Source organism: Mirounga angustirostris, unplaced genomic scaffold (assembly GCF_029215605.1).
Source record: "Mirounga angustirostris isolate CCGP_5_RB_7025 unplaced genomic scaffold, mMirAng1.0.hap1 SCAF_5, whole genome shotgun sequence".
Lineage (NCBI taxonomy): Eukaryota > Metazoa > Chordata > Mammalia > Carnivora > Phocidae > Mirounga > Mirounga angustirostris.
In genome coordinates, this window is record NW_026991713.1 from 53,385 (window position 1) to 81,094 (window position 27,710).

General features: G+C 44.2%; 1 protein-coding gene across 1 annotated transcript; it reads right to left on the reverse strand.

Annotated features, from left to right (window-relative positions):
* Window positions 1–21,359: 21,359 nt before the first annotated feature.
* On the reverse strand, window positions 21,360–26,985 carry ACR (acrosin). Its single transcript, XM_045866555.2, has 5 exons — window positions 26,909–26,985; window positions 25,726–25,932; window positions 25,208–25,491; window positions 22,437–22,582; window positions 21,360–21,890 (listed from the first exon to the last, which is right to left on the reverse strand). Exons 1-5 carry the CDS (start codon window positions 26,983–26,985, stop codon window positions 21,360–21,362), a joined length of 1,245 nt encoding a protein of 414 aa, XP_045722511.1.
* Window positions 26,986–27,710: the final 725 nt, after the last annotated feature.

Here is a 27,710-nt window from a genome sequence, read left to right on the forward strand (position 1 = left end):
CTTTGGGATTTTTCATATGACCTTTATCATGTTGTAGAGGTTCCCTTCTGTTCCTAATTTTCTGAGTATTAATTATGAAAGGCTGTTGGAATTTGGCAAATGCTATTTTTCCTGCATCAATTGAGATGATGGTGTGGTTTGTCCACTTCATTCTATCAATGTGGGATATTACATTGATTGAGTTTTGTATATTGTACCACTCTTCCATTCCTGTGATAAACCCCACTTGTTCATGGCATCTAATCCTTTTAATATGAAGCTGGATATGCTAGTATTTTGTAAAAGGTTTTTGTATCTATATAAGGGATTTTAGGGATATTTTCTTTGCTTGTAATTTTGCTTTGATACCAAAATATTTTTTGGAAAATTCTTCTATTTTTTGGAATAGTTTGGGAAAGATGGGTGTTAATTCTTCTTGAAATGTTTGGTAGAATTCACCAGTGAAGGCATCTGGTTCTGAACTTTTCTTTCCTAGGAGGTTTTTTGGTTGGTTGGTTGGTTGGTTGGTTGGTTTTCCAGACTGATGCAATCTTTTCTTTTTATAGGTCTGTTCAAACTTTCCATTTCTTCTTCCTATTTCTTATTGAACCAGTTTGGTAATTTGTGTTTCCTAAGAATTTGTTCATTTCATCTAGGTCATATAATTTGGGAGGCATGTACTTGTTTATAGTATTTTCTTACATTTCTTTTTATTTCTGTATAATTAGTAGTAATGTTACTACTAATTTTTTATTTTAACTATTTTCACCTTCATTTTTTCTTTGTCATTATAGCTAAAAGTTTATCATTTTTGTTGATCTATTCAAAGAACCAACTTTTGTTTTAATTGCTCCCTCTCTATTATTTTTCTATTCTCTATTTCATTTATCTCTAATATTTATTATTTCCTTTCTTCTGCTAGCTTTGGTTCAGTTTGCTCTTCTTTTTCCACTTCCTTAAAGTGTAAAGGTAGGTTACTAATTTGAGATATTTCTTCTTTTTTAACATAGACATTTATTGCTACAAATTTCCCTCTGAGCACCGCCTTTGCTGCGAGCCATAAATTTTTGTGTGTTGTGTTTTCATTTTCACTTGTCTCTACGTATTTTCTTTTTTTTTTTTTTTTTTTTTTTTTTTTAAAGATTTTATTTATTTATTTGACAGAGAGAGACACAGCGAGAGAGGGAACACAAGCAGGGGGAGTGGGAGAGGGAGAAGCAGGCTCCCCGCAGAGCAGGGAGCCCGATGTAGGGCTCGATCCCGGGACCCTGGGATCATGACCTGAGCCGAAGGCAGTCGCTCAACCAACTGAGCCACCCAGGCGCCCTTCTACGTATTTTCTATATTCCCTTGTGATTTCTTCTGTGATCCATTAAGCTTGTTTAAGAGCATTGAATTTCCACATCTTTGTGACTTTCCCAGTTTTTCTTTTATTATTGATTTCTGTTTCACCAACTGTGGTCGGAGAAGATACTTGGTATCATTTCAGTCTTTTTAAATTTATTGAGAATTGTTTGTGGCCTAAAACAGGGCCTCTCTTACGGAGTGTTCCATGTGGGTTGAGAAGAATGTGTATTCTGCTGTTGGCGGGAGTGTGCTCTGTATGTCTGTTCTAGGTCGTTGATTAACAGGGTTGTTAAAGTCGTGTATGACCTTGTGGACTTTCTGTCTAGCTGTTCCATCCACTATCGACAATGGAGTGCTGATGCCTCCAAATAGTACTGGAGCACCATTTGTGTTTCTCTTCAATATATTAATGTTTGCCTCAAATATTTGGGGGCTCTGTTGTTTGGTGCATATGGGAATATATGTTTTTTAGAGCATCTCTGTTTGTATTTTACCCTTAATGTTTATAATTGTTTTCTTGATGAATTGACCCTTTTTTCAATATCTAATGCCCTTCTTTGTCTCTTCCAAGGGTCTTGACTTAGGGTCCATCTTGTCTGATATGGGGAAGGCACACCACGTCTCCACTGGTTACTGTCTGTATGGAGGATCTTTTCCACCCTCTCACTTTAACCCTCTTTGTGTCACTGGGTCCCAGGTGAAGCTCCTGTACACAGCATGCAGCTGGATCTTGTCTTCTAAACTATTCTGCCAAGCTCTGCCTTTAACTGGAGACATCCGCTCATTTACATTAGAAGTAATTTCTTATGTAAATGAGAAGGAAGGACTCACTTCAGTCACTTCCTATGTGTTTTCTGCATGTCTTCAACTTCTTTTCACTGAGTCAAGATTTATTTCCAACCTGGGAAACACTTGGACTAATCAAAATGGTGCTGCTCTAATTTCTGATCAGACTTTAGTACTTCCTCTAGAGATTTTCAGACATAAGACACAGTGAGCCAGCCCGACAGCACATGGTAAGAGTTACAAAGGCCTCGGCTATTTAACAAAACCGAAAGTGACAACAAAATAATGCAGCACAGGACTTGTGCATCCTTGATGAGGACAGAATCAGGAGCAAGTTACTCAAACAAACCAAATGCAAATTTGTTTTTACACTTTTCATGTTTACTTGTAGGCTTTGCTTCATAAAGCCACTGATAATTGAGGAAACTTTCTGTCAAGTACGGGATTTCTAAACAATTTTTTAGGATTTTTATTTATTTGAAATAGAGAGTGAGCAGGGGGAGGGGCGGGGGAGAGGGAGAAGCAGGCTCTCCGCTGAGCAGGGAGCCCCGTGCGGGGCTCGATCCCAGGACCCTGGGGTCATGATCTGAGCTGAAGGCAAGGGCTTAACCGACTGAGCCACCCAGGCGCCCTGGGATTTCTAAATATTTTAATACAGAACAAATGAAAAACCCACAAACCATTCTGTTTGCCACAAATTCCTACACCAAAAAGGAAAACACGACCCAGCTGCATTTATCCATGTCCCAGCACCTCAACATCAGTTTTAGATATTTTCCTATATACTTGGTAAATATCTCTAGTGCAATCAGCTCATTAATTTATGCAAATTAGGGAAACCGATTTATAATATCATCACCTTTAAAGGTATCTTCTATATACTTCTTCCCCTCACCCCAAGACGCCCACAAGATCTGTCGCTAAGGTGAACGATGATGCAATCAACTGTTTCAGGAGCCCAAAGCAGTCTGTAATCTTAGTTTCTAAATATGCAGTGATCTCAAATTTCTACCAGTGTAAACAAAAAGACTCAAGTGATCAAAAATCACATAGTTGAGGTGCCTGGGTGGCTCAATCCATTAAGCGTCTGCCTTCGGCTCAGGTCATGATCCTAGGGTCCTGGCATCAAGAGCCCCAAGTCGGGCACTCAGTGGGGAGCCTGCTTCTCCCTCTGCCTCTGCTGTTCCCCCTGCTTGTGCTCTCTCTGTCTCTCAAATAAATAAATAAAATCTTTAAATAAAAATCACATAGTTGAAGAAAAATGTATCAGTATGAAGATTTTTTAACTACAACTTTGTTATGCCTGTCTTTCAAGCTACAAGCTCTCTCTAAAATGACATCAAATTGCAGTGCATACCCACCTATAACAGCTTAGACTTGCTTAGGAACACGTCATTACATTAAAATAAATAACCTTCTAAATATTTCATAATTTAATTGGCTCTTAAATAGTGTTCCCAGGGGGAAAACAAGCATTCTGTGTTATCTGAGAATTGGATATATAAGTGAACTGCTATTTATTCATTTAAAGCCCGAAGAAACCTAAAGACAAAAGTTTTTTTTCTAACCAAGACAGATATACATGATTATCATCATTAATACAGTGAAAGGATGAAATGGTATAAACAGAGTCAATCTCTTATAAGGATAGTTGCAAAATAATCTAAATGGACAATGACTGACACTGACAGTCATTTCAAGGAAAGAAGAACCTAAGTCAAGAAAATGTTGAAGAATATGTACTCTGACAAAGGAGTGAGAAGTATTAACACAAACATGAGACCTATGGAACGAAAAAGTCATTTTACTTTGTCTTAAAAAAAAAAAACAGAGGGGCGCCTGGGTGGTCCGGTCGTTAATCGTCTGCCTTCGGCTCGGGTCATGGTCCCAGGGTCCTGGGATCGAGCCCCACATCGGGCTCCCTGCTCGGCGGGAAGCCTGCTTCTCCCTCTGCCCCTCCCCCTGCTTGTGTTCCCTCTCTCGCTTTGTCTCTCTCTGGCAAATAAATAAAATCTTTTTTTTTTTAAAGATTGTATTTATTTATTTGAGAGAGAGAATGAGAGACAGCACGAGAAGGAAGCGGGTCAGAGGGAGAAGCAGACCCCCCGCTGAGCAGGGAGCCCGATGCGGGGCTCGATCCCGGGACTCCAGGATCATGACCTGAGCCGAAGGCAGTCGCTTAACCAACTGAGCCACCCAGGCGCCCCATAAATAAAATCTTTTAAAAAAAAAAAAATGGACAAAATATGGAAGAAGGAGGGAACCTAGATTATTTAGAATTGAGGTAGATCTATACCAACATGGACTGTGGTACAATGATTTGATCTCATGAAGGAACTGAATAAAATGAAATGTCACAGGTCCTTATGTCAATAATAAAACATTAATTCAAAATACATACAAAATACAAAGTCTCGATTTTTCCCCTTAGGTTTGTAATAAACATGAAACCTTTGTTCGGTGCATTTGCTTTTCTAAGCCTTCTCTGTTTAGAGCACGTACTATTCAATGGCATCCATGCTGGATTTTACAGTTCTCAACTCAGATTAAAAACTTGCCTTTTATAGTAAAGTATACATTTTATTTCCATCATGAGGCAGTTTTAAGACCTTTCTAGTGGTATATTTTAGAAAGCTTTGAAAGGGTTTTTAATTAACATATACATTAAAAAATCTTGATTTTTTTAGGACGACTCTTTTTAATACTGACATATGATGGGTTTAACTTAAAGCATAATGTGGTAAATACGTTATACTGTTTAAACCAATTCACAGCTTTGGGAATATAACCAAAATAAGTTGCATAGTTATAAGCAGTGGATGAATAAATAAGACAGATGATTTCTCCCCAGTAGCCATTCATTAGTTTGCTTTTAGGAACCTGGAAGACACTGTCTTCTTTGAGTTTCAAATGTTCTGGTAAGTCTAGCTCTTTCTTAGCTTACTCAATACCACCTTGAATTGCTGAAGTAAGTGACTCTAAGAATCAAAGTTTTTTTCCGATCTGAAGCAGTCAAAGGTGGACACATTGAAGATGTCCCCAGGGAAGTCCTCTTTGAAGGTATTCTTGGCATCAGTTTTCAAGGGGTTCTCCTATTCGTACAGTCCGGGTACCCGCCTCTGCGCACCACCAACAATGAACCTCTCCACTTGCGACACTGGCCCAATCGCAGTAAATGCCCGCGGGCACATAAGCTGCAGGATGGCTACCTGTTCAGGAGAGTTACCTATGCAGATGCCTAGCTCCTTGGAGCAGCGTGCCTGAGCCACATCCGGAGCAGCCTGGCCCCACCAGCGGGACTTGGCCGGTCTCGTGGGTAGGCACACAATGCAGGGGGCGGCACCTATAAGGAACCTGTCTTAGACTTTTCTGTCCCTCCTTTTCTCCATTCCTGCATTCTTTTGTATTTGCCTTTTTTGTAGTGTAAACTTCTTAATTAAAATATAAATAACAAAGTTTGCCATTTTAACCATTTTTAAGTGTACAATTCAGTGGCGTTAAGGACATTCACAGTGTTGGGTGACCACCACCACTATCAATTCCAGAACTTTTTCATGATCCCAAACAGAAACTCTCTTAAGCAATAGCTCCCCATTCTGCCCTCCTCTGGGCACTGGTAACCTCTATTCTACTTTCTGTCCCTATGAATTTCCTATTCTAGATACCTCATGTAAGTGGAATCATACAATATTTGTCCTTTTTGTATCTGGCCTATTTCACTTAAAATATTTTCAAGGATCATTAATATGGTACCATGTATCAGAACTCCGTTCCTTTTCATGGCTGAATAGTATTCCATTGTATGTACATACAGCATGTTTACTCATTCATCTGTTGATGGACACTTGGGTTGCTTCCACTTTTCGGCTATTGTGAATAGTGCTGCTATGAACACTGGTGTCCAAGTATCTTTGGGTCCCTGTTTTCAAGTCTCCTGGATATGTACCTAAGAGTGACATTCCTGGGTAATATGATAATTCTATGTTTAATTTTTTGAGGAGCTATTTCCAGAGGGAATGCACTATTTTACATTTCTAGCCGCTAAGGGAGCATCAGTGGTATAGCGGTGAGCATAGCTTCCTTCCTGGCAGGTAAGGGGTGGGGATTCAGAGGGATTTAGGGGAATAAGAATGTTCTAAAATTGATTGTGCTGATGGTTGCAGAACACTGTGAATCTACTGAAAGCCACTGAATTACACAATTTAAACAGGTAAACTGTATGGTATGTGAATTATTTTATCAATATAACTGATAAAATGTATATAATCTACAAGAAGTAGACAAATTTACAATTATATTCAGAGATTTCAATAACCTTTCTCAATAATTTATAGAACAAATGTACAAAAGATCAGTAAGGATATAGAAAATCTGAACACTATCAACTGTCCTGAACTAATTGCCATTTATAGAATATTCCATCAAAAACAGAAGAACATACATCTTTTTCAGGTATACCCAGAACATTTATGAAGATAGACTACATCCTAGGCCATAAAACAAGTCTCAGAAAGTTTAAAATGAATCAAGCTATTCAAAATATGTACTCTGACCATAATATGGAATTAAATTATAACTGAATAACAGAAATATTCCCAACTATTTGGTAACTAAATGACATGCTTCTAAATAATTCATGCATCAAATATGAAATCAAAGGGGAAATTAGAAAGTATTTTGAACTAACTAAAAAATGTATAACTAACATAAAATGTGCGATGTCGCTAGAGCGATAGATACTTAGGGAGAAATTTATAGTGTTAAATATATTAGAAGAAAAAGAAGATTTCGAATCAATGACCTCAGCATCCACTTTAAGAAACTGGAAAAAGAATGAAATAAGCCCAAAGTAGAAGAAATAACAGAGAAGAAATCAATGAAATAGAAAACAGGAAAAACAAATAGAGAAAGTTAATGAAACCAAAGCTGGTTCTTTAAGAAGATCAGTACAGCTGACTTTAGTCAGACTAACCAAGGGGGGGAAAGGAGAAAAAATTTAAAATGACCAATATTAGGAATTAGAGGACATCAGCACAAATGCAGCAGACAGGCAGTCATTAGAAGGATAACAAGAGAAAACTATGAACAATCTTGTGCCTATAAATCTGACTAGCTAGATGAAAGGGATAAATTCTTTGAAAGATAAAACCTACCAAAGCTCATTCAAGAAGACAGATGGCCCGAATTGCCTACTAAATACCTATTAAAGAAATTGAATTCCCAATTCCATGCCCTTCCACAAAGTGACCTCAAGGTCCAGCCAGCTTTACTGGCAAAGTCTACCACGCAAGGAAGAAATAATACGAATTTTACACTAACTCTTTCCAAAAGCTGAAGCATGGAACACACTTCCCAACTTATTTTATGTAGCCAGCATTATCCTGATAGTGAGATTAACACAAAGATGTTGCATGAAAAGGAAACTACAGACCAATATTCTTCATGAACATAAATGCACCGGTTTATTTTTATTTTTTTAGTTTTTTTTTTTTTAAAGATTTTATTTATTTATTTGAGACAGAGAGAATGAGAGAGAGAGAGTACATGAGAGGGGGGAGGGTCAGAGGGAGAAGCAGACTCCCTGCCGAGCAGGGAGCCCGATGCGGGACTCGATCCAGGGACTCCAGGATCATGACCTGAGCCGAAGGCAGTCGCTTAACCAACTGAGCCACCCAGGCGCCCCAGTTTTTTTAGTTTTTTAAAGATTTTATTTATTTATTTGACAGAGAGAGAGAGAGCGAGAGCAGGAACACAAGCAGGGGGAGTGGGAGAGGGAGAAGCAGGCTTCCCGCTGAGCAGGGAGCCCGATGCAGGGCTCGATCCCAGGACCCTGGGATCATGACCTGAGCCGAAGGCAGACGCTTAACGACTGAGCCACCCAGGCACCCTGCACCGGTTTATTTTTAATTTTAGCAAATGAAATCCAGTAAGATATGAAAAGGGTAATACACTATAACAATAGTGGAGTTTATTCCAGGAATGCAATATTTATTAAACATTCAAAAATTGGGGCGCCTGGGTGGCTCAGTCAGTTAAGCATCTGCCTCAAGTCATGATCCCAGGGTCCTGGGACCGAGCCCACATGGGGCTCCCTGCTCAGTGGGGAGCCTGCTTCTCCCTCGCCCCCTTCCCCTGCTTGTGCTCTCTCTGTCAAATCAGTAAATAAAATCTTAAAAAAAAAAAGAGTTAAACATTCAAAAATTATTCAGTATAAGCAAAAAGTGAAGGATAAAATGAACCCTGTGGTACTGGATATGAGTTGGAAACAGCAGTATGAACTCCTGTTTAATATATATGCAAATGGATAGATACAGAATCAATAGCAGGTATGCATGTACACGTGGGTTAGGATACATGCCTACATTACCTAGTTTTGTCTTACCTGCTCAGGGGGCCTAAAACCAATGACATCTCAGTAGCAACAAGCATGCCTTGTGTCTAGATCTTGGTTTCCAATTAACATTCTCCAATTAAAGGAACTAGGTCATCTTAGAGAAATGTAGGACTGAGTTAGGGAAAATACAAGATAAGCCTGGAGCATCTTATAATATGAAAGTAAAGATATATTCCAAAAAAAAAATGATAGGGTCACACGAAACAGACACAGTAGCCATGTGAAAGCACTCCCAATGGCCAAAGCTAGAACAATGTAAACAGCAAATTAAATAATACAGTATTGGATTATCATCCAAAGTATAAAATAAACATATGTGACTCTATACTGCAAAAATAATAAATAGGGGGAAAGAGGCAAATACTCCCTACAGAAGAATTCTAATTTTTTAAAGATTTATCTATTTATTTTAGAGAGAGAGAGAGAGCACAAGTGGGAGGGGCAGAGGGAGAGAATTCTCAAGCAGACTCCCCTCTGAGCACGGAGCCTGACGAGGGGCTCGATTCCACGACTCTGAGATCACGAACTGAGCCCAAACCAAGAGTCGGACGCCCAACCAACTGCACCACCCAGGCGCCCCAGAAGAATTCTAAGTAATATATGTAGATACTACACCTCGCAGGAGCTGACACTTCATCAACACCACCCCCAAGTGTGCGCTAAACAGAGCAACTCAATTTCAAAGAATAAAGGATGGAGAGGGAACTGTGAATAAACCTGGAAAACACTACCCTGCCCAAGTGACCAAGGTTTAGTTTCACCCCTGATGTCACGTGTACGCTATGGACTCCCCCATAGGGGTGAGGAGAAGGGTACTTCATCTCCATGGAATTCTTTCAAAAACTCATAATCCCAATAACCATGAGAAAAACATAAGACAATTCAAATTGAGGGACATTCTACAAAACATCTAACCAGTATTCCTCAAAACTGTCAAGGCCATGTAAAAGCAAAGAAACACTGAGCAACTATCACAGAGCACAAGAGACTAATGAGACCTGAGGGTGCCTGGGTGGCTCAGTTGGTTAAGCGACTGCCTTCAGCTCAGGTCATGATCCTGGAGTCCCGGGATCGAGTCCCACATCAGGCTCCCTGCTCAGCAGGGAGTCTGCTTCTCCCTCTGACCTTCCCCCTCTCATGTGCTCTCTCTCTCTCTCTCATTCTCGCTCTCTCAAATAAATAAATAAAATCTTTAAAAAAAAAAAAAAAAACGAGACCTGAAACACAGAAGCAATGTGGTACCCTGGATCGGACCTTGGAACAGGAAAATGACAATAATGGAAAAACTGGAAAAATATGAATAAAGTCTGTAGTTTAGCTAATAATAATGTACAAGTGTTGATTTCTTAATTTTGACATACATACCGTGGTAATGTAAGATTTTAACGACAGGGGAACCTGAAACTGGGTGAAGGGCATGTGGGAACTCTGTACTACTTTGCAACTTTTCTGTAAATCTAAAATTATTCTGAAATAAAAGTTTATTTAAAAAAAGAAGTCAGTATAATTCACCAGATTAGCAAAGTAAAACAGAAAAACTATATGACCATTTCAATAGATGCAGAAAAAGTTTCTGACAAAATCCAACATTCATTCTTGATATTGAAAAGATAAATAAAAATTTCTTAGCAAAGTAGGTGTAGAAGGGAATATCCTCAACCTAATAAAGGATATCTGTGAAGAAAAATCAGGCTCAACACTTAACTTCACTACTAACACCGTACTTAAGGATGAAAAGCTTAATTATATGCCCTTCAGATCAGACACAAGACAAGTATTCCACTCTCAACCCTTCAGTCAACATTGCTCTGAAGGTCTGGCCAATGCAAGAAGGCAGGAAGGAAAGGAGGAAGGAAGAAGGCAGACAGACATCCAGTTTGGGAAAAAAATATATAAAAATCTCTTATTCACCGTGACTTGCTTTTCTATGTAGAAACCCAAAGGAATCTATAAAAAGCCTGCTAGAGATGGTAAACAGACACATGAAAAGATGCTCAACATCACTAATGACCAGGGAAATGCAAATCAAAACCATAATGAAATATCACCTCACACCTGTCCGAATAGTTAAAATCAGAAAGACAAGAAATAACAAGTTTTGGCAAGGATGTGGAGAAAAGGGAACCCTTGTGCACTGTTGGTGGGAATGTAAATTGGTATACTGTGGAAACCAGTACAGACTTTCCTCAAAAAATTAGAAATAACATGTGATCCAATAATTCCACTACTGGGTATTTACCTGAAGAAAACAAAAAGATATATGCCCCCCCCCCATGTTTATTGCAGCTTTATTTACAATAGCCAAGATACGGAAGCACCACAAGTGTCCACTGACTGATGAATGGATAAAGATGTGCTGTATAAACACAATGGAATGTTGTTCTGCCATAAAAAGTAATGGGATCTTGACATCTGCGACAACATGGATGGACGTAGAGGGTATTATGCTAAGTGAAATAAGTCAGAGAAAGACAAATAACATATGATGTCACTTACATGTGGAAGCTAAAAACAAAACAAAAAGCAGAAACAGACCCATATGTACAGAGAGCGAACTGATGGTTGCCAGAGGGGTGGGGGTAGGGGGAAGGGCAAAATGAGTGAAGAGGAGTGGGAGCTACAGGCCTCCAGTTATGGGATAAATAAGTCATGGGAATGAAAGGTACAGCATAGCAAATACAGTCGGTGGTACTGTGATAGTATTATATGGTGACAGGTGGCAGCTACACCCGTGATGAGCGCAACATACAGACTTGTCGAATCACTAGGTGGTACACCTGAAACTAACGTAACATGGCGTCAGCGATACTTCAATAAAAAAAGGCTGCTAGAGGGACACCTGGGAGGCTCAGCTGGTTAAGCGTCCGACTCTTGATCTCAGCTCAGGTCTTGATCTCAGGGTCATGAGTTCAAGCCCCACACTGGGCTCCATGCTGGGCATGGAGCCTACTTAAAAAAAAAAAAGGCTGCTAGAATCAATAAGTGAACTCACCAAGGTTTCAGGATGCATAATTAATACACAGAAAATAATTATATTTCTATATACTAGCAATGAACAATTGAAAATTGAAATTAAGTATCATTTATAATAATATCAAAAGATGAAATCCTTAGGAATAATTTTGATAAAATATTGACGAAAGACCTGCACACTCAGACTAAAACATTGCCAAGGGAAATTAAACAAGTCTTAAATAGATTTTGTTGGAAAGATACACTGCGTTAATGGTTCAGAGGACTCGATATTGTTGAGATGTCATGTCTCCTCAAATTAATCTACAGAACTGGGGCTCCTGACTGGCTCAATCAGTAGAGCATGTGACTCTTGATCTCGGGGTAGTAAGTTCGAGCCCCATGTTGACTACTTAAAATAAAAAAATCTTTTTAAAAAAAATGATCTATAGATTCAACATAGTCCCAATAAAAATTCCAGCAGGATTTGTTTTGTAAATCAATAAGGTTATTCTAAAATTCACATGGAAGTGCTAAGGACCTAAAATAGCCAAAACGGCTTTGGACAAAACTTTGAAAGATGCACACTGCCTAATGTCAGGACCTCCTGTGAGCTGCACATAGTAAGACAGTGTGTAACAGTGTCAAGCACACTTGTTCAAAGGAACAAAACAGGGGCACCTGGGTGGCTCAGTCGGTTAAGCGACTGCCTTCAGCTCAGGTCATGATCCTGGAGTCCCCGGATCGAGTCCCGCATCGGGCTCCCTGCTCGGCGGGGAGTCTGCTTCTCCCGCTCATGCTCTCTGTCTCTCATTCTCTCTCTCTCAAATAAATAAATAAAATCTTTAAAAAAAAAAAAAAAACAAAGGAACAAAACAGAGCTCAAAAGTAGAGCCATACGTAAGCGGACAACAGATTTTCTTCAGAGATAAGAAGCCACCGTAGGGGAAGAGGAGTCTTCAACACTGGAGCAACTAGATACACACATACAAAAAAATGAGCATCAGTCCACAGGTTACCATAAGCAAAAATTAACTCAAAGGGACCAAGACCTAAATGTAAAACCTAAGACTCTAAAACTTCTAGAAGAAAACATCAAAGAAAATCTTTGAGACCTTAAGTTAAGCAAAAATTTCTTAAATACGACACCAAAAGAATGATCTACGAAAGAACACATTAACTGAACTTAATCAAAATTTAAAAAGACACTATTGAGAGAATTTTAAAAAGCCACAGACTGGGAGAAAATATTTACAAAGCATATATCTGATAGAGGACTTACGTTCAGTACATAAAAAGAACTCTCAAAACTCTAAAAAAAAAAAGACAATGAAAAATTTTAAAAAGGCAAAAGATTTGAACAGACCACCAGAGAAGATATGTCAATGGCAGTCAGCACATGAAAATATGCTTAACATCACTAGCCTTTAGGGAAATGCACATGGAAACCACATGATTTCCAGGTTGGTGAGCTCATGGCAGTGCTGGGAGGGTGGGGGTCTTGAGAGAACGCGAAGCTCCACAGCCATTCCCCCACATACTTCGCCCTATTCATCTCTTCCATCTGGCTCTTCCTGGATTGTGTCCTTTTAACTAAACCACTAAACAATCCTCAAACAAAAGAGCAAATTGTCTACGGTTAAACGCCCAAAGCCTGAAGAAGGAGATTCAGTGATGGAACTTTCTGTGAGACTGGCAGAGAAAACAATGCCCCGATAGTGCTAGCCACAGATCCTGATGGCAGCGACCACTTCAGGAGACTGGCCACGGGAACGCTGTCACGTCAGCAGCTTGGCTAGGGGGTGGACATTGGACTGGATGGTCATGGATGCCTCGGGTGCAACCTGATGACTGCAGCAAGATACAAGGGGAGAGTAAGCCCTAGGAGTTCTTATCCCACATAAAACATGTCTCTCCTTTCTTTTCTTTTTTTATTTTTATTGTATCCATATTGAGAAGGTGGATGTTGGCTGACCCTACTGTGGTGATCATTTCACAATCGATGTAAATCAAACCACCCTGCTGCAGACCTTAAACTTATACAACAATGTATGTCAATTATTTCTCAATAAAACTGGAGGGGAACAGGATGGGGCGCCTGGGTGGCTCAGTCAGTTAAACGTCTGCCTTCAGCTCAGGTCGTGATCCCAGGGTCCCGGAATCGAGCCCCGCATGGGCAGCTCCCTCCTCAGCGGGGAGTCTGCCTCTCCCTCTCCTTCTGCCCCACCCCCCCCATACCCATCATGCTCTCTCTGTCTCTCGCTCTCAAATAAAATCTTTAAAAAAAAAAAAACTAGGGGGGACAAAGACCTCCTGGAAAATGGGAAAGAAGTCCTTTTGCGTTTGAAGAGTTGGTGGGTTTTCTGTGTGGAACTTCCTTTGCATAACGATGAGTTGAGTACAGCTGCTGTTGTTCTGAGATGGTCTCACCTGGAAACCATGAGTGTAACCTTGAAACAGCAACTGATGTATTTCTTGTGTTGTGATCCCACTAACATCAAAAGTGTATTTGAAAGGCTCCACAGCTTTTATTCTCCAAAGGAATAGCCAAAATTTTATGGGATACGTGTTGTGTTACGTCTACAGGACATTACCACTGGACACGACAGCGGCCTAATCAGAAATCAGCGCTGCCTGTGAGTGAAAACAGCAGAGTGAGTACATCTCCTCAAAATGGCTGTGTTGGTGCTCCTTGGACGAGCAGGACAGAACCACAGACAAAGTACTCTGCGGAGATGTGAGTACTCCCTGACAGAGCCCTATTGGAAGAATTGAAGAAGCTCATTTAAGCTCAGATTTAAAATTGGTTTGGGCCCAGTTAAGGATGAAACGATCCGGTTTTCCTTTTCGGTGTTCACGAGTCCGTCGGGACTTTGCACTGGCCTGTGAAACAGAACAACCAAGAGAACTATGCGTTGAATTCGTGTGAACATTCTCTACCTCATCTGGGCAGATATTTTCCTTTTATTCCTTTCTCTCTGGTCAGCTGACTAAACAAACTGTATAAATTTGAAATGAAATGGTCTTGAGAGAAATTATTCAAATTTTTCATAATCTTGAACAAAAGTCATTACATTAAAAGCATTATAGTAGCACAGTTTTTCCTTTAACAGAAACATAATACAAACGTGAGTTTTCTAATTAAAGTATGATTAAGCTTAGTTCCGTAGTCTTATAACTGCGTACGGTACATTTTTTAAGAAGGCATATAAGTGTTATTTAATTGTAGAGTTAGTTAAGGAAATTATTCATAAAATTGGCAAAAAAGTGGACTGTTCTCCAATCACTGTGGTAAAGTGGCATTGTTACATGATAGATATTAATTCACAAATTAGAGTATTTGAAATAATAGGGTATTTAGCATTTGCAGTTTATTTTTTTAAGATTTATTTATTTGAGAGAGAGAGAGCACACATGTGAGCATGGGGGGCGGGCGGGGGGGGTAAGGGCAGAGGGAGGGAGAGAATCTCAAGCAGACTCCCCACTCAGTGCGGGGCCCAATGCAGGGCTCCGTCGGCGGGGGGGGGGGGGAGGCTTGACCCCACGACCCTGAGCTCATGACCCGAGCCAAAACCAAGAGCCAGACGCTCAATCCATTGAGCCACCCAGGTGCCCCCAGCATTTGTGGTTTAAAACAGTGTTATAATATGTCCTTCAACACCTCTGCTAAAGATGCTCGTGGTGTAGTATAAATTTATTATGCGTATCTACAATTTTGATGATCACTATACAGAAAGTAAGAGTGGGGACACTCCTGGTTTTGCTCTTGTCAGATTTCTCAGGGTCTGGTGTGAACTGATACAGTATTCCTGCATTGACTATGAATTAATCAGTTAATTTGCAGATAGCTAAAGAAAATATCTTCAAACTACATAGGTGCTTCCTCTTTACCTCAAATGGGTTTGCTGATTTAAGAAGAAAATCTGAGAAAGAAGCTCTGAATCTATTCAAAAGTCCAGTTTTATAAGTAGGTTTATTCCTTTATCAGATGAAGTAATGCTAATTTTACTAAGAAACAAAAACAGATTTTAGGTATTAATGAATCACTAACTCTAAAGGCCAGTTTATTCTAACATTTTGTGGCCTCTGTAGAATTTGTGATCACGTGAGTTCTGTTTATCATCTTCGGTGTGGAAAAATGTTTTGGAAGTTCACTTCTGGTGGATTCTGTGGTCTTCTGAACAAGACCTAACAGAGAAGTGCTGTTTGACCTTTTTCAAGAGCGCCCTGTCCTGTAGAGCTCACAGAGTACCTGGGCGCGTGCGGCAGCGTTAGGAGGTAGCAGTCACAGGCCTTGGATAGACTCATACTAAACAATTTACTTAGAGGAGATAGCAGTGGTATTAGAGAATCTATTTCCTTTAAAAAGAACAATCTAAGGTTTGAAATGATTGGAATGCTCATTAAATCTTGGTCTGTTGCAGCAGTCAGCTAACATTTGGTTAAACTCATAGGATCCAAATATAACTTTCAAATTTTTATATTTCCACTATTAATTTGTTCCTTCCTTACTTTCTCATAGATGGATCTCTCATGACTAGAGTCATAGCTGGCCAAATGCAGAGCACCACTTTTCTGAACAAGGTTGTTTTCAAAGGCTTTGCACTAAAGAAGAAATGTGTAGAATGATTTGTTTTATTTGCTTTTAGGAATGTTGACTGTAATTTTGCAAGTGGCCTATATTCTACAGAGTGGTCTTAACAGTGCTGTGTTTGTGTGTACAGTATGTACCTTCAGGGTGAGTGACAGTGTCTCGTGACTGAGGATGAAGGAGAGCTGCCGTGATAGGACAGCCCGCTCATCATCATAGAGCTACGTCACAATGACCGTACTGTATTCACGAGAGAACATCTTCACTGCTTTAATATAAAGCAACACTTAAGTCATCCTCATCGAGGAAAAGTCACTGAAGTGTGGATTCTTATCTCAGAAATTTAAAAATCCAAAATTAAATTAACCAATTTTATATTCCTGGCATACACAGCCTGAAGAATCGTCTGACCCTAACCACACTCCCGAATCTGTCTGAGCATGGAATTTAGCATCTTTTTGGCACAGTGGCACACATTTGCCTAAAAAGGTCAGTTCAGTGGCAGCTCTAGCCAGCCAGGAGAGATGCAAGTGCTGGCCAGGTAGGTCCCACTCCTGGGCTCTGCATTGTCTCTCCTCTTCTTTATGAAAATATCATGGACATGAATGAATTCTCGCTGAGCATGCAGATCAAAACTAGGGTTCTCTAGAGCTTTGGGGAGAAAGAATTAGTGGGGCAAGATCAAAGCATACATTGGAAATAAACCGTATAAAGGTCAATAAGGTGGCACATGATGCTTCTTGTAAAGGGCAAACCTATCATCACCCTAAAAGTGGAGGATGAACTGACTGTGGGCAAGTTGTTGACTTGTGCTAATTTGGGGTTTTTTAAGTATCTTTTTAAAAAGTAATCTCTACAATGCAACATGGGGCTTGAACTCAGGACCCCAAGATCAAGAGTCACACACTCTACTGACTGAGCCAGCCATGCACCCCGAAGATTTTGTTTTAAATATAAAGTGTTCTATTTGGGTGTAGTAACTTCAGCAGACAGGGAAGCTCTGGGAGTTTGGATACTTTGGAATATCTTTATATAGGATAGACCTAGCTTAATGGAGAAATTGTTCTATGACTGTTGCTATCGGTATGTCTTTCAGATGTTTTCCATTGATGTTTGTGATGCTCAAAAAATCCAAATTCTGTTTGAATGAATTTAATTTTATGCTTTTTTCTCTCCACCTCCTCCTCTCCCTAGGTGCCCTCCCACATTTTGCTACTGTCAAAAGTTACTGCCCCATTACCTCATGATAAATCTTAACTATATTCATTTAGAATGCCTTAAATATATTTATAGACTACACTTGTGGATAAAAACCCCACACATGACATATTATTACACACCTATAAGAATGGCTAAAATTTGGGGCACCTGGGTGGCTCAGTTGGTTAAGTGACTGCCTTTGGCTCAGGTGATGATCCCGGGGTCCTGGGATCAAGCCCCATGTCGGGCTCCCTTGCTCAGCGGGGAATCTGCTTCTCCTTGTCCCTCTGCCCCCCCCCTGCTTGAACTCACTTGTGCTCTCTCTCTCTCTCAAATAAATAAATAAAATCTTTTAAATTTTTTTTAAAAATTAAATTAAATCAAAAAGACAGAGCACACCGAGTGTTGGCAAGGAGCTGGAGGAACTGGAACTTTCAGAAACTGCTGATGGGGATGTAGAGTGTTGAAACTGCCTTGAAGACACGTTTTGGCAGGTTTTAAAAGTGCTCACCATACACCTACCATATGATCCTGCATGTAGGTACTTAACCAGGAAATATGAAAGCATATGCCCACACAAAGACTTGTGTACAAATGCTCATAGCTGCTTTATTTCTAATGACCTAAAACTGTAAAGTCCATCACCTGGTTAACAGAAACAAATGGTGGGGTAGTCACATAGTGGAGCACTGGGTGGTGACAAGGACTAGACACAAGGACTGTCCAGTCCACAAGGACTGGAACACACTGCCACATGGATGAATCTCAAAATGACTATGCTGAGTGAAAGAAGCTAGACCAAAAAAAAGAGCACTTGCTGTATGATTGCATTTATTAAAATTTTTTTAAAAATGCAAACAGATACACAATGAGAGAAACAGAGCAGAAGTTGCTAGGGCCAGGGAGGGAAGGGGCTGGAGGGATTACAGAGTGCCCCAAGGAAGCCTTTGGAGGGATGGACAGGTTCACTATGTTGATTGTGGTGCTGGTTTCCTGGGTGCATTCATATGTCAAAACTTACACCTGCCATGTAACCCAGCCATTCCACTATCTGAGTACCTACCCAAGAGAAGTACACAGGCCCAACCATAGTGACCAGAAGCAGGTCACTGACGATTCTTTACCAAGAATATAGTTTCTGCAGAAAACTCCATTAAGCTAATTTCTGTTTCTTGATTAGTTTTCTACACAATAAAGATGAACTACCTCCACTTTTCCCACTTCCATTTAAAATGTACTAAAATTATATTCATTGGCATCAGTTTTTTCCTTGCAAATATAAGATTTCTTATATTGGGGGTGCCTGAGTGGCTCGGTCGGTTAAACGTCTGCCTTCAGCTCAGGTCACGATCTTAGGGTCCAGGGATCGAGCCCCTCGTCGGGCTCCCTGCCCAGTGGGGAGCCTGCTTCTCCCTCTGCCTCTGCAACGTGTCTCGCGTTCTCTCTCTCAAATAAATAAATAAATAAATAAATAAATCTTAAGAAAAGACTTCTTATATTGATCAAATTCGCAATTAGAACTTGTGCCTACACACATCGCAGGTCTGTTCTTCCCGAATGCTCAGGAGTCAGGCTTTTACCACGTGCACAGGTTTAGCCACCGTCAAATCATTTTGTTACTGTTCCTAGCAATAAAATCCATTATGAATTCTGTTTTTCAGAAGAATACTTATCATTTGCCCAAACCATCCCACAGAGAGACGGTGAGCACATCCCTCAGTTGCCTAGGTGCCCCTTGGTGCCAGCTCATTGTACAGCCTGTCCAGGTTTCCCCGTTCGTCTTGTCTCTGCATGCAGCAATATCTGCTCCGGGACCTGTCAGCCATTTTCGGGGTTAGAGTATCCACAGGGATGTGAAGGCAGATCAGAGAGTCTCACTTCACTTGTCAACAACTTCAGTCATAATTTTAAAAATGAAAATTAGAGCATCTATTAGTTTTGCAAAAATCAGTGAATTTGATATAAACCACTATTGGCTTATATGGGGGAAATGGGTACATTGAGGGAAAGCTAAAGCGGGGGCCAGATAACCCCTCCCAGGAAGGAAATGTGGCACTGTATCTCGTAAGTACCCCTTCTGCACAACATAATTTTGAGAAAGTGAGTCCCTGTGTGCTGATACGAAAATAACTCTAATTTGCTAAATGAAGTCATAGTAGTATGAACAGTGAATAAATAAGAAGGGTATTATACATATATATATTAGTGGGCATGGAAAGTTTCGGAAGATACACAAGAAACCATCACTCGATTCTGCAGAGGCCTCCCATCAGTGTTCCCTGAGCATAAGCCCTGTCTCTCCAGGAAAGAGACCCAAGTGTCAGCTACAGATGACAGGCCCAGTGAGGAGAGAAGGGAAAAACTAAGGACAAGGATTCGAGCATGTGAAAGGACAGAGTGCCAGGAGAATCCGTTCTGGATCCTGGGAAGCTCTGAGGAGGAGGGATGACCTGTAAGTGGAAAGAAACTACTGGTACTGTAGCTCCTCCAAATTTGTCCCACATCCTCCACACCCACCCCTACTCCCTAGCCTGAGCACATCTTGCCCCACCATTCCCACCTGTAAGCTCAGGGTTCAGGACTGCCCAGGAAGGGTGAGGGCAGGTCCTGAGTTGCTGCCATGGCTGTTTCTGCTCTTTGGACCATGTGGCCCATAGCTTGGTTTCTGTCTCACTCTGTGACTGACACTGAGTTTTGTTCAGTGTTTAGAGGGTACCTGGTGTCTGACACCAGGGTACAAAGCTTATGTACCCAATAGGGAGATTAAGAAACTGACTTTAGAAGAGACAGACCAAAGCCAACAAAAGGAATCATGGACATGCCAACTCTAATCTTAGTAATGTTGGCTCTCAGTGAAGGCAGATAAAATTTGTTTTTTTTATTTTATCAAATGCTAATACACTATAGAGCTATGGGCCACCCAGATCAATTTGCAAGCCCTCTTAGGTAGCCGAGGCATTCCAGGGCTCATAAGTGCACAGACAATGTACACCCGAGTGCCCATGCGTAAGTATAAGGTTACCCAGCATCTCATCACCAGTTGGCTCTAAATTAGAGCCCACATCTATAAGCATGTATGGCGTGTCACGCTCTGCTCTGAAAGCTTCACATCTGTCCTAATTTCATTGTCACACAACCCTCTGGCCATATTCCCAAGGCCACATAGCTGATGAGGGGTAAAGCAGGGGGTTTGTTTGAACCCAGACAGACTGATGAATCCTGAAAATAAAGACTCATAGCTGCTTCATCAGTCCCTGTTGCAGCCCCAGCAGGAAAAGGACAGGGTCCTTGGTCTTCCTCACCCAAAGTTCTTCCCTCATGCTCCTGTACCCTTTGCCATCTGTCTTTGCAACCAGAACATAGGGCCATCTTGCACTCGAAACATGTGCACACAGTGAACAGGTGAACAGGTATGAGACTGTTGCTTGTTGCAGCAACTGCCCAGCCAGGAGCCCAGGGGTTTCTTTCTGGAGCCTGCCATCTTTAATCCCCAAGTGGCTAATCCAGCATTTAGGCTTGATCTAGGTCCTGACCAGAGTGGGCAGTTGACCTGAGGCCATCGAGGTCTCTTTCTCAGGAATTCACAAATGGGCATAAGCAATTCTGGTTGAGGGCAGACTCCTGCCTGGGGTTGGCCATGTGGACTGAGCATCAGATGGCCACACTACAAAACTTCAGACTGGAGTCATTCTTCCAATGGACTCAGACCCATACCCCTCCTTCTGAGTCAGCTCACCTCACAGAAGTGCTCCAGGGCCCACCTGCACTGATTTAATAAGCAGAGACTCTGAGTGTGAGATCCAGACCATACCTGGCCTGTTGCCCCAGATCGCCTTGTTCCAACTTCAAAAATCAAGATTTAGGAAACCACAGTTGCCACTGACATACTAGCAATTCCACCTTGTTGGAGGGTGACAGAGGAAGGACAGATTTGCTGGGGGAGGGTTTGGATTGAGTTGGGGAGGGCAGGTAGGAAGAAGTCCAGAAAGCATCTCTTCATGGATATATATATATATTTTATATATCTATATTTATATTTATATTTATTTATTTCATCTTTGTTTTCTTGGGAGTAAAGGGCTCACTGGGTCTGTTGGGAGTGGGGTCGGATCAGGAGGCGGCGGTCAGCTCTGGGAGATCTGTGGTCTCCATCTCGTAATACCCCTTTGCGTTAGAAAACGTCTTCCCCTTCAAGATCTCTGTGAGTTGCTGTAGTCGCTTGGCAAAAGAAAGTACTTGGGGAGGTTTAGTGATAGGTGGGGGAGCAGGTGGGGGTGGGGGTGGAGGCGGGGGTGGGGGTGGGGCCGGGGGTTTGGGTCGAGGTCGAGGTCGAGATGCAGGGGGGCTGGGAGGAGGTCGAGGAGGACGTTGGAAGTACCAAGGAGGGCGAGCAGAAGGGCGGGCAGAGGGGTCTTTAGCTGGGATTGCTTGAGAAGTCGGATGGGGAGGGGTGGGCAGTTGAGCCATGTGCAAGGCATTAGAACCGATCTTGGAAGCAATCCAGTTCAGATAGGGCCAGGTGGCCGTGTAGACTCCGGGGCGCTTAGCTCGGGCACAGCCTACCCCCCAGCTTGTGACTCCCACGACCACATAGGTGTTTGCCACGTTGTCTCTGCACATGAGAGGCCCGCCGCTGTCCCCCTGCCCAGAAGGACACAGAAGTCACTCTCCGTCTGAGCCACTTTTCCCCTGCCCAGAAGGGCCATAGGCTCTGGAAGGACAGTTTCTTCAGTCACATGGCTTCTTGCTGCCATGAACACAAGTGGTGGTGGTAAACTTTGAGTTGGTGTCAACAGCTTCAGGTGGACGTGAGAAGGGGATGGATTGTCACGGGTCTCCTTGCAGTGAGGAGGGAAGAGAAGCGACCCATGTGTCCATGTGTGAGGCTTTATGCATGCATGGGCATGTGTGTACGAGTGGATTTGAAGATTTTGTATTCTGGTGAGGAGAGAGAAGCATTCTCTTCCAGGGTAGTGTTCGGGTGGTATGATCTCTGTGTCACGGTGGGACACAGCTCTCTGTGCAGTGACTGGCTCTTTGGAGGGGCAGCAGGCATCACCTCCCATCCTCACTGCTACAAGATGGGGCCAGGGAAAGGGTCACTGAAGCAGGGCCCTGGCGGGAGTGGAGTTCAGGGATCCACAAAAGAGGTGCTGGCAGGGAAAGGGGCACCCGAAGGGAAGTTACCTGGCAGGTGTCGATCTTGCCCTCAGGGTACCCTGCACACACATTGGTTGAACGAATGCGCCCGTTGTACCACTGGGTGGAGTTACATAAGTCGAGGTCGATGAGGTTCACACGGGCCTCCTGCAGTGTAGGTGCGATCCTGTAGGCTACAGCCAGGCGGCTCAGTGGTCAGCGATCACAGAAGACACGTTCTGGGAAAGCCCTGCCTCCTCCCTCCACGGAACCCCCATCATCCTGAAATGCTCTACTTCAACCTAAAATCCATGAAAGTCAATGCCCCTGGCCTCTCCTCAGATAATTCTGAAGGATGTGGGGTGGTGGAGGCATATGCAGGTGAAGAGGAGGGGCAGTGCATGGAGGATGAGCAGATGCGGCTGCAGGAATGTGTGTTGATGCCAGATGATTATTCACAGCTACAGCCAGGATGTGTCACCTCATTTACACCCCACAGTGACCCCCTGTGTTGAGCGCTGGGACTCACCTTGCCTCCAATCAAGAGCTTGCGGCACCACTTGCCCAAACATCCTGGTAGGGATGTGGTGTGGCTTGGACTCGGACCAAGGTTTTCCTCTCTGCACTCAAATCCAGGACACACATTTCATTTCCCCACAGTACGGCTCTAAGTCACCCTCCTTGCTTTTTATCCCCCGTTAAACCCCTCAGCTCAGTTCTGGGCAGGATCTGCTGGAGTTGGGCAGATGAGTCCCTCCCCACGTGCCTCCCATCCATTTTGAAGTTACAGAGAAGGAGGAGCTGCAGGATGGCCTCCACACACACAGACCTGTCAGGGGCATGGGTGGTTGGAATAACCGGAAGGCAGGTCAGAACATCCTTTACAGCCCCAGAGCCTCCATCATGACCTTTGGGTTAAGAAAGGCCCAGCCCAGGCTATGATTCCATCAGCCAACCTCACACCTGGCTATAGGGGCAGCTATCCCCTCTTCATCAAGTGGCCTCCCCCCACCACAGCAGCACCCACAGCCTGGTGGGTGGGTCTGAAATCGCCTGCATCTGGGTGGAGAGGTAGTGGATCACACTTGGAACATGGCGGTGTAGGCCAAGTGGGAAGCCAGAACCAAGTGGAGCAGAGTGGATGGAGCTAGGCACACAGCAGGCGCCGGCAGACAGCTGACCGTGTGTTTGTGTGGCTTGGACTCCGTCTCCAGTCCCTTCAGGTCAACTTTGCGTACCACCCAAGCAGGGTTAGTTTTGTACTTGCACTGCCCCCAAGGCAGGGGTGACATGGAAATGACCACCACAACAAGCCCGGTCGCTTATGGTGACCCTTTAGATCTATGGAAGAGCCAGATGACCTGGAAGAGAACAGGGTTTTCTCAATCCCAACACCTTGGCTTTAAATGCTAAAAAGTCCACAAGAACTTGAAATTCAATAGAACAGGAGGACTACCCCAGAAGCATATGGGCTCAAGGAGGAGGTAGAAAAAGGAAGGTCTGCAGAAATGTCACAGAAGTTTGGAGGCTGGGGATTTCTTTAAGACTTGGCCTTAACAGTGGGGGGTGTATTCACCAGAAGATGATAGAAATCCCACTAAGTTGAGGAGGATTCTAGAACAAAAGAGGCCTTGTGTGACGTCCAGGGTGTAGCTGGGAGCCTATAATCCTTTTGAGCGATAGGATAGCAAAGGTGGCGGTAGGGGTGGGAGTGTAGATGGGAACCCTGAGATCAGCCCCCCCCAGGGACTACAAGAACCCTGGGACACTGCGCACATGTTTGGGTGGGTGGGCAGAGCAGGGTAGGCTGGGGGCGGGACAAGAAGAATGCTCTAGAGGCCTCAGCAGAGCCATGGACATCAATAGCCAGACAGAGGTTGATACCCCAGGCCAGGGAGGGAAGGGTCAGCAGAGGCCAGTGAAAACAGGGGTGCCCGGGAGGAGAAGCAACCCAATCAGAGAAGGGGGCCAGCCTTGAGAGAGGGAAGAAGAGTTACAGGAAGCATACTGAAACTACCAGGGTTTTGCCACCAGAAAAGGCTGAGTTTTGAACCCCAAATGACTGAAGTGCCTTGAATTAGGAGCTCTCGGTTTTCCATTATCAAGGGACAGAAGAGCTTTCAGTCTCTCTTCACATCCCCAATGTGACTGGGTAAAAAGTCCATGTGGTCACCTGTGGAAAGCTGAAAGGCCTAACCTACTCGTCAAACCCTTGCTGCCCACTGCTGACCTGCCAAGAAACCTGTCCCCTCTCTCCAGAGAAAATGAAGTCACTCGGATGGGGAGGGTGGATTCTCGCATTGTGACCACCAAGGGTGGGAAGCGGAGGTTCACTGAGGTCAGGAGGGCTGGGCTCTGGTGTGTCAGAGCTCAGAGACCACGTGACATGGCCCTTCCACTCACAGATGGGGAAATGGATGTCCAGAGAGGAGAGGAGTTGGCCCACAACCACAAAACCCCATCTAGAGCTCTTCTCCAAGTGCCGTTTCAGGGGACAATCCCCCGTTTCCAGAAGGTAACAACTGGGGTTCCAGGCCCCAGATAGAGCCACAGCCCAGACCCCATTCAAAAAATGCCCAGGTTCTCCTGTGGCTGCATGCACCCTTCCGTCCAGCGACCACACGAGCCGTCGGTGGTGAGGCCGAGGACAGGGGACTCGGCTGCCAGTTTCTCCTGCTCTAAAAGGGGACAGTGTCCCGCATTCTGGTGGACATCACCACTAGGTACTACATATGGCCCCTGCACTTCAGAGACCACTGAGGGAATGACCAGCAGTGCCCCTACCCCTATGAGAGCCCCCCCCCCGCCCCCATACTCACCTTTCTCTTTCAAGAATCCCCAGCCAGCCACCCAGCAGGCCTGGGGAACTCTAGGTGGGCCCGCCCTGAATTGGGGCAGGCAGCCCGTTCCGATGAATTGCCCACAGGGAACGGGAGGGGTGATCTTCATGAGAGCGATGTCATTGTGCTCTAAACTGGGGATGTATTTCTCATGAATGATGATTTTCTCGACATATCTCTCCTGTTGAGGCGGCTTCGCTGGCTTATCGTTCCCATACACAATTTCCCTTGCTCCAAAAATCAGTCTCCAGTCATATACTTTTCTGTGGGCACAGAGGCAAGCCAGGTCATCCTCAGAAAGGACGGGCTTGACAGAAACCTCTGGTGATCATGACCCTCAGAGCCCTCCCCCAGCAAGGGCCTGGGCCCACCCACTCATGGTCTGGTTGCCACAAGGCCCAGAGCCCCGGGGAGACTGTGCACAGAGAGCCCTGGAGAATGTCCCTTTCTGGGAAGAGCCTTTCTGAAGACCTCCCTCCACGCGCTCCCACACGTACTTTTTGGAGACGAAGCAGTGGGCAGCCGTAAGCAGCCAGTGGGAGTTCAGCAAGGTGCCTCCGCACGCATGGTACCTTCGGTTATTGTGGGATGTGAAGACCTGGAGGCTGACCATCCAGGGCCAGGCCCCGATTGTTGCATCCTGCCCTCCGATGATACGGCCACTCCCCGGTGGGTTCTGCCTGAACCGTAACCCACAGGGGCCACTGAGGAGAGACCAGGGGCACAGTTCAAACCAAGAAGAGGCACAGCCTGTCATCGCACCTGCACGATGCGGGAAGCAGGGCTAGGGGGCTGGGCAAAGTGGGGCAGCCGGGAGTGTGGAGGGTCCGAAGGGGAGCTGCTGAGGAGAGGCGCTGTCAGGGCGGGAGGGAGGCCGGAAGCTGCAGGCTCCACAAAATGGTTTTGAGGAGTGTGAGTTCTGGGGTCTTGTGGGTGTAGCCACAAGGCGAGGAAAGAAGGGGCCATAGGAAGCAGGACAGATGATAAGGGCCCTAGAAAAATGGGAGATCCCTAGGCAGAGGGGGAGGCTAGAGGTGGAGATAGAGAGGTGTAATGGCTTGAGGTCTTTAGAGCCAATTCTGGGTGGGAGACTCAGGGAACAGCCACAGGGGTCTTGGGGCTGCAGGGTGGGGTTGGAAGGTGGCAGGAGGAGGGAGAGTAGCCAAGGCAGGTCCAGTGGTCCCAGGGTGGGGAGCAGCGGGGGTCCAGGGGTGGAATTCTGGGAACTGGGGAGAGGCCACAACAGTTTGGGGGTACCTTGGGGGCTGTCGGAGTCTAAGGTGGAGGGGGACCCTGGAAGAATGCCATGACAATACCCTGGGGTCTTTGGGGTCAGCCACAGGTGGGGCCACCTCAGTATCTGTGGGAAGAAAGGGGTTTCTAAAAATTGGGACTTGATGTTTAAGAGGCAGTGAGGTCAGTCTCTAGGTGAGGAAAGGGCCCCAGTGTCTGTGTTATGGGAGGCATAGGAGCCCAGGGGTCAGCCCTGGGGGCTCTGGGCTGATGAAGCTGGGAGCAGGGATGGTCTGAGTTGGGGGTGTGGGTCACACCTGTGAGACCCAGGGGACTACTAAGGCCCAAGTTTGGCCTCCTCCCTAGCCCTGGACAGAGGGAGTCTGGGTGGGGCCTGCTATTCAGAAGACACTCTTTCCATCCCCTGGAGGTGTCCCTGACACTTACTCACACGTGGCGTTATCTTTGGCAACCACAGACACTGCCAAGACCAGCAGAACGGCAGTTGGCAGCATCTCTACCATACTCCTGCCCCAGCCTGACCTGGAAGCCCAGTGACCTCACAAAGCTCTGTGGCCTCCTGACCAATCAGCATGGCTACCTCCCCCCCTCCCCCACCCCAATAGCCAGGCCAGGCAGGAGCCCTTTAGCTTAACAGGTTCAGGCTGACACAAGATCCCAGCTTTCTGTACAGGGTCCCCCACACCCCTCGGGTGATGGGGGCTCATATGCAGCCCCCTCCCTCTGTCCCAAGGCCAGGATCTTCATTCCCAGTTACCCTTCGAAGGTTCCGTATCATCTGAGGATCCAGTTTTGTGCAGTTTCAGGGTCTGCCCCTCATGCAAGCTGCAACCACAGTTCCTGTTCCAAATCATGGGCTGAGGGGCAACTCTGTCCCTCTGTGTCAAGATGACGCAGCATGTCAATGGTCACAGGGTGTCAGGCTCACAAGATTAATCGATCCTTAACACTGTGTAGAGCAAATTGTCTTTCCCTCTTCCAAGTACATACTATCAGCATACTTTTCAAAGAGTCACTCTGAATTTCTCTAATTTAGGACTACAAAGCCCACCTTTCTATTCACTGCTGAGTATCACAAGGTCTGGTGTTTCCTACCTGAGTGTCTCCAGGTCTCCTCTCTGGGACCTACATGCTGCAAGGTGTGTCTCCTATATTTGAGGGTCAGGAATTCTCACCACAATCACCTGAATATCCTGAGGTTTCATTTCTTCTGATTGTCAGGAGATAG

Coding starts and splice junctions, on each gene's coding strand:
- ACR (XM_045866555.2), bottom strand. CDS start 26,985: ATGGTAGAGATGCTGCCAACTGCCGTTCTGCTGGTCTTGGCAGTGTCT. Junction 25,933..26,908: donor AAAGATAACGCCACGTGTGA/GTAAGTGTCAGG, acceptor GTCTCTCCTCAG/TGGCCCCTGTGGGTTACGGT. Junction 22,583..25,207: donor GGGATTCTTGAAAGAGAAAG/GTGAGTATGGGG, acceptor GCCTGGCTGTAG/CCTACAGGATCGCACCTACA.